This window comes from Nycticebus coucang, chromosome 12 (genome assembly GCF_027406575.1).
Source record: "Nycticebus coucang isolate mNycCou1 chromosome 12, mNycCou1.pri, whole genome shotgun sequence".
NCBI lineage: Eukaryota > Metazoa > Chordata > Mammalia > Primates > Lorisidae > Nycticebus > Nycticebus coucang.
Window position 1 is genome coordinate 11,009,284 of NC_069791.1, and position 7,745 is coordinate 11,017,028.

At 33.2% G+C, this 7,745-nt stretch overlaps 1 protein-coding gene across 1 annotated transcript; it reads left to right on the top strand.

Moving 5' to 3' along the window:
• Positions 1-439: 439 nt before the first annotated feature.
• LOC128562260 (olfactory receptor 6C70) lies at positions 440-1,378 on the top strand. Its single transcript, XM_053557039.1, has one exon. The coding sequence runs from the start codon at positions 440-442 to the stop codon at positions 1,376-1,378; it is 939 nt and encodes a 312-aa protein (XP_053413014.1).
• The last annotated feature ends 6,367 nt before the right edge of the window (positions 1,379-7,745 follow it).

The following is a 7,745-nucleotide window of genomic DNA, read 5'->3' on the forward strand; positions in this document are numbered from 1 at the left end:
TAAGATCTAAAGTTTGAGAATTTAATTGTTTTTACCTCATTATACTGGCATAGTTTTCTTTTGATGAAATTTATAATTTTAAAATGAATGAGTTATTTAGAATTCTGTACCAAGATCTCTATCTAAATTTTTTTAACAACTGGAAAATTTAAAATTGATTACAATTCATTGGGAATCAGCTATTATGGGTTTTGAAGATCACTTCTCAAAATAGTTGACTTCCATAGTTCTTTTAAACTTCTACTCATTCATAAACAACACATTCTGTTGCATAGGTCTACGTCAGATTTTTAATATCCAGGAGCATTGCCTATTAGATGGGTATGTTTGTGAATATGGATCCTTTCACATATCTTTTTCTGGATTTAAACATAGTCATGTAGCTTTTGATTTTTGTATCCTTTTAAGTTTCGAATCTGAGTGAAATAACAAGAGGGAAATGAAGAACCATACAAGGCAGATAGAATTCATCCTTCTGGGACTGACAGATAATTCTCAGTTACAGACTGTAATTTTCTTATTCTTACTTCTTAATTACATATTGAGCATTTGGGGAAACTTCACCATCATTGCCCTCACACTGATGGATTCCCAACTCAAGACCCCAATGTATTTCTTCCTCCGTAATTTCTCTTTTCTGGAAATTTCATTCACAACTGCTTGCATTCCAAGATTCCTAATCACCATTATAACCAGAGAAAAGACCATTTCCTATAATGGTTGTATATCTCAGTTGTTTTTCTACATATTTTTGGGGGTTACAGAATTTTTCCTCCTGGCTGCTATGTCATATGACCGGTATGTTGCCATCTGCAAACCTTTGCATTATACCTCCATTATGAGTAATAAAGTTTGCCATCAGCTTGTACTCAGTTCTTGGGTAACTGGATTCCTGGTCATCTTCCCTCCACTGATTTTAGGTCTTGACCTGGACTTCTGTGCTTCAAATGTCATTGATCATTTCATTTGTGATATTTCTCCTGTCCTTCAACTTTCTTGCACAGACACACATTTACTGGAACTAATTGCTTTTTCCTTAGCTGTGATGACACTCATTGTCACATTGATTTTAGTAATCCTTTCTTACTCTTACATCATGAAGACAATTCTAAAATTCCCTTTAGCTCAGCAAAAGAAAAAAGCCTTTTCCACTTGTTCTTCTCACATGATCGTTGTCTCCATTACTTATGGTAGTTGCATATTTATCTACATAAAACCATCAGCAAATGAAAGAGTTACTTTAAGCAAAGGAGTAGCTGTGCTGAATACATCAATTGCCCCTTTATTGAACCCATTCATTTATACTCTGAGGAATCAGCAAGTTAAACAGGCCCTTAGAGATGCATTTAGAAAGATATTTTCTGCTTCAGACAAGTAATAGCACTTGTTGAAATAATTGACATGAAAGCATAAAAGGAATTGTGAACAAAACACTAATTTGACCCTTCTAGTTTAAGAATTGATATGTAATATTTAATTGTTTGTATTACTTTAACTTGCCTGAGATTTCAAAACTGTTTTAATCGTATCTACATGTATTATAGTTTTAACTCTCTGATAGTCAATATGAAAAATTTTCTGTCAGATATAAAAAAATTGCAGCATTCATTTTAGACAGATTTAATGTAATCTCCATTAAAATGCCAACATCATACTTTGAAGAACTAGAAAAAAATAATTCTTCATTTGGTATGGAACCAGAAAAGAACCCATACAGCCTGTGAAATTCTTGGTAATAAAAACAAATCCAGAGGCATTACTTTACAAGACTTCAGGTTATACTACAAATCTAAAGTAACCAAAATAGCCTGGTATTGACAGAAAAATAGAGACATAGATCTATGGAACAGAATAGGAAACTGAGAGATGAAACTAGCCTCATATCACCATTTGATCTTTGGTAAACTAAACAAAAGCATACACTGGGGAAAAAAAATCCCTATTCAATAAACCATGCTAGGAGAGCTGAATAACCACATGGAAAAGACTAAAGCTGGACCTCTGCACCTCTCACCACTTAAAAAATTGGCTCATGATGGATAAAAGATTTAAATCTAAGACATAAAACAATAAAAAATCCCTGAAGAAAGCTTGGGAAAAACTCTTGATGATATTGGCCTGGGGAAAGATTTTATGAAGAAGACTCCATAGGCAAATCACCACCACCACTAAAAATGAATAAATGGAAGTTAATTAAGCTCAAAAGCTTCTGTACAGCTAAGGACAGAACAATTTAAAAAAAAAATGGCAACCTTCAGAATGGGAGAAGATATTTGCATGTTATATATCTGACAAAGGGTTGATAACTAGAATCTACAGAGACCTCAAATTAATCAGCAAGAAAAGAACAAATAATCCCTTTTATCACTGGGCAAGAGATATGTACAGAACCTTCTGAAGAAGGCAGGCAAATGGTTAACAAACACATGAAAAAATGTTATCGTCCTGGTCATCAGAGAAATGGATATCAAAATATCTCGAGGTATCATCCAACCCCAGTAAGAATAGCCCACATCACCAAGTTCCAAAGCTGCAGATGCAGCTTGGTTGTGGAGAGAAGGGAAGACTTTTACACTGCTGGTGGGATTGCAAATGAATATAGCCTCTATGGAAAGAAGTATGGAGAATCAACAAAGAGCTAAAAGTAGAACTTCCACTTGATCCCACAATTCCATTATTAGGTATCTACCTAGAGAAAAAGAAATCATTTTACCATATGGACATCTGCACTGAATGTTTATTGAAGCTCATTTCTCAATTGTCAAGATATGAAATCAACCCAAGTGCCCATTAACTCACGAATGGATTGATAAACTGTGGTATATGTATACCCTGGAGTACTCTGCAGTCATAAAAAGATACTTTACATCTGTTGTATTAACCTGGATGGGGCTGAAAAACATTCTCCTTAGTAAAGTATCACAAGAGTGGAAAGCGAGTATCCGATGTACTCAATACTAATATGAAACCAGTAGATGAACACACATCTATGCAGGAGAAAAGCACAATGATATTCAAATTGGAGGGAGGGGGATCCATGTGCTCTCAACTAACATACAATGAAAGGGTCATGGCATACCTTTTGGGGGAAGGGCTCAACTACAACTTTGACTTTATCTAACAATGCAAACAATGGAACCTAATAATTTGTTCCCTCATATTAATCTGAAAAAAATTTATTTTGGAGTAACAGCATGTTGAAATAAGATGAATGATGGGTTTTGGTGGCATTATAAAAGTTCAGTTCTTGAGGAGTTGGATCTATTAAATAATATGAATAAATGTGCCTTATTGTATTTAAAAGCAGGTTCTAATCAATTTTTGTTATTATTAAATATGATTAAAATATCCAAGAGAGCTTACTCATTAACAATTAATGTGGAAAATTATTTTGTAAAGTGATTTTTGAAGTGTCAATTGTCAACATAGTAAGAAAGCAATATTTCCTTTGAAGTGAATCATGCATTTCATTTACTACTTATGTTGAACATATTTTTAAATTGCAAGAGAGAATAAAATGTGATTTCATGTACATGTAGTTGAGTCTACATACAGTATTTTTCAGTAGTATAAGGGAATTTAATCTCTTGAACGTATGATTTAATATCCTGAGTAAATGGGAATATGTGATGAATTTTATTTCTTGTTACATAATTATTAGTTTTTAATTCTCTATGCACTTTTAACAGTAAATTATATTGAATATAGATGTTTTAAAATTTAAATGACTTAAAAGATGAAATTATATTTAATTTCCTCCAAACTAGTGATATAAAGTTATGTTTCCCTTCTATTCCAAACTGTCAGGTCTTAGAACATGTTTTTTTTTTTTTATGTGGTTATGCCATTATTCCAGTTGATTTTTATCATGGTGGTGATTAAGCTACTAGCACAAGATTATCTTCCTTATTTGCCAGTGGTATTTGTGTTCATGTATGCATATGGTAAGCATGCATTTCCCTAATCTATATTCCTGATAAAATGTACCTATTACATTTAAGGACAGTGAAGGGATCAAATAAAATTTAATCTTAGATTGTTGATGAACTCTGATCTTTACAATAAATTATAAGATGATCATGCAAAGTGAAAAAGACAAGGTTGTTGCTGTTATTCTGGCTATAAGGACTGGAAAGAATAAATGCATAAGATGCCGTGCTGCAGAAACTTCCCATAGTTTTTTTTTTTTTTTAATTATCCACTGTACAGAGTTCTTGAATAAGAAATAAACACCACGTTCTGCCCTCTACTTTCACATCTAGGGCAGATTGTGTTTTCCTTAGTGACTGCGACATAATGTTTCCCATCCGACATGCTCCGACCATATGACTTTGACACTTCTTCTGAGGACAGTGGAGTCTTAAGTTTCTTTCTTTCAGATTTGTGCAGAAGAATGGAAATACTCCAAGCAGTAGAATGTCGTGGAAAGGAGGCTTTGTGATTTCAAGGCTAGGTCCTAAAGAGAATATCTACACAAGAGGGTCTCTTGTGTAGACCCCTCTGTTTTGGGACACTTTCCTCTGGAATCCAACCACCATGCTGTGCAAAAGCCCAAAGTGATTCTAAGGAGAGGCCACACAGGGAGCTGGTCATGGAAAACAAAGGAGGCCTCCACTGCCAGCCAAATGCAACTACCAGACCTAGGAGTGTAAGTGCCTTCGGATGGTTTCTGCTCCTCTTAACATGGAAGACGAGACCATTTGCTTATTATCATTCCTGGAGGAAAAAGGAACACTATATATATAAAACATATATATATATATATATATATATAGTATCAATTTATATACATATATACATATTGATATTTTAAATTAGACTTTAGTAGTAGTAATTGTCTGATTTCTTTTCTGAATGTATTTATGTTCGTTCATTCTTTACAAGGTTTTTGTTTCTAGTCCTTATCTTAAACATTGTTATTGTTATTAAACTTTGTCTTTTTAATTTTGTGAAGGCAAAAAAAAAATTGGAAACCTAATTAACACATGTATATGTAAAAATTAAAAACTTTAATAAACTGTAAAAAAAAGCAACACTATTATATACATAAATTGATATTTTTAAATTAGACTTTGCATATTTGTTTTCATCATAAAATTACAACTTATTAAGAAGTTCAAATAGCACTTTTTCTTTTACAAATTTTTAAAATTTTAAACTTCTAAATACTATGAGTACATAAGAATTGTCTATATTTATATGGTACATGATGTTTTGATACAGGCATATAATGTGTATGAATCAAATCAGGGTAACTGGGGTATCCATCACCTGAATTATTTGTCATTTTGTCTTGTTAGGAGCATTTCAATTTCATTCTCTTAGTTATTTTAAAGTATACACTATTTTATTATTGATTGTACACATTTTGTTGTGCAAATATTGTTCATTCTATCTAACTATATTCTATATTTTTTGTGTTTGTAAATGTTTCTACAAAAGGCATGCAACATTAATTTGCTTTACTTCCTCACAAAATTCACTTTTGTTGTTTTGCTCAGAATATGGGTCTATTCATTGCACTGAATGGCATGTGGAAACGCTATCCAGCACGTGGCACACAATTGAGTATTAAACTGTTTAAGTATATTGTGTAATTAACTAATGACAGATGACTGGGAGTGGGTGGCTCAGGCCTGTAATCCTAGCACTCTGGGAGGTCAAGGTAGGAGGTTTGCTTGAGCTCAGGACTGGCCTGAGCAAGAGCAAGACCTTGTCTCTACCAAAAATAGAAAATAATTAGCCAGGACTTCTGTATAAGCAGAAACACAGATAAACTAAAAGTATCTTTTTGGAGCGAGAGAGGGGAAGGGAGAGAGAAAGAAACCTGCGCTAGCTTAATTCTTTCAGTTAAAGCACGTTTACTCGTCCCCGCCACCGCCAGCACTGATGTTACTCAGCACCCTGAAAAGCAGGGAAGTGTAGTGAGGAGAACAAGACCGACATTGAAAATCAGGCCCTCTCCTTTCCCACCCATGACATATTGGCCTATTGATTCAATTTTATTTTTACATTTTATTACACTTAAAAAAAATATGTACAATATGAGTAAGGGCATTAATTGTGACATTTGCAAGGAGTTTGTGACATCACTGGTAGTCCAAAATGGTAGTTATTTCTAAAATTATACCAATAGAAATAATGTGAATGCTTTACTGCAATTTCAGAGCCCATTTTTAATATTCAAAATATTCAAAATGTCTGAGTTTGTAATTAAATATGAGGTATTTTTCCAAATCCTTTAACTATGTAGTGTTTGGAATTTTTTTAGGCTGTAGAAGTACTTATTCAGATATAATAATTAAAAAGGGGAGAACATTATTAGTAAAATTTTGGTATTCCTTGTTTTATTACAATGAAGCAATGAAATACATTTAATATTTTAATAGCTACTGTTAACAGCATCAGACTATAATTTCTTTAAACTTATGTATATTTTCTTTAATTGTCTTTTTGATATAATTACAATATTTATTCCCATTTGTAGTTCTTCATTTTTTTTCTATCTGTGCTGGGTAGAAAATACTGGTACCCTTAGTATCTACTGAGACTTTTTTTTTTTTTTTTTGTAGAGACAGAGTCTCACTGTACCACCCTCGGATAGAGTGCCGTGGCGTCACACGGCTCACAGCAACCTCTAACTCTTGGGCTTCCGCGATTCTCTTGCCTCAGCCTCCCGAGCAGCTGGGACTACAGGCGCCCGCCACAACGCCCAGCTATTTTTTGTTGCGGTTTGGCCGGGGCTGGGTTTGAACCTGCCACCCTCGGCATATGGGGCCGGCGCCCTACTCACTGAGCCACAGACTTTTAATTACCTTTCTGTTGATGTAAAAGTTGTCTTATTTCATTAGCACTTACATTTTGGTGTTCCAATTTGCTCTTACATTTCTACATTGATTTTATGGGCCGCAATGAGTGACTTTATGTTTATTTGTTTTAAGTTAAACTATGTCTTTTAAGTGAAGTTTCCCTCTCATGTAATGTAAAGAACTAATACATCTTACTAGTGATAGTGAAGTTGTTTCCATTTCTTCAATTCTAATTAATCCTACATCCATTTTAATATCTACTTTCACAACTATTTTAATTATCCTAAAATACCTTCTTAAGTTTAATTTTTTTAAAATATATTTCTGTTTTTGTTTTCTATTTTTGTTTGATTCTTGATTTTAAGATATTTTGATGACTTTGTATTATGGAAGGAACTACTACAATTACTACATAAATTAATTTGTAGATAATTTCTACACTTTTAAGCATTGTTACTTTCTTTTTTTATTAGATCATAGCTGTGTACATTAATGAAATCATGAGGTACAAAGTGCTGGTTTTATATACAATTTGAAATGTTTTCATCAAACTGGTTAACATAGTCTTCATGGCATTTTCTTAGTTATTGTGTTAAGACATTTATATTCTACACCTAGTAAATTTCACATGTATGCTTGTAAGATGCACTGTAGGTGTGGTCCCACCCATTACTCTTTTCTTCCATAGAATAATGAAGATTCTGGTCAGAGGTGCAGAAAAATGTGATTTCTTAGAAATGTGTATTTTAGTTTCACAATGAGGGGAATCATCATGTATGGGCTTGGTTTGAAAGAATAAGTAGTCTGATGATGATGAGATGAGGATGAGAAGGTTAATATGACTGTATGATATGCAGAAAACAGTGAAATAAGTTAGAAGTAGGGCAATATTTATGGAAATATCTTCTTTCATTTTATTCCAATTTATAAAATCTA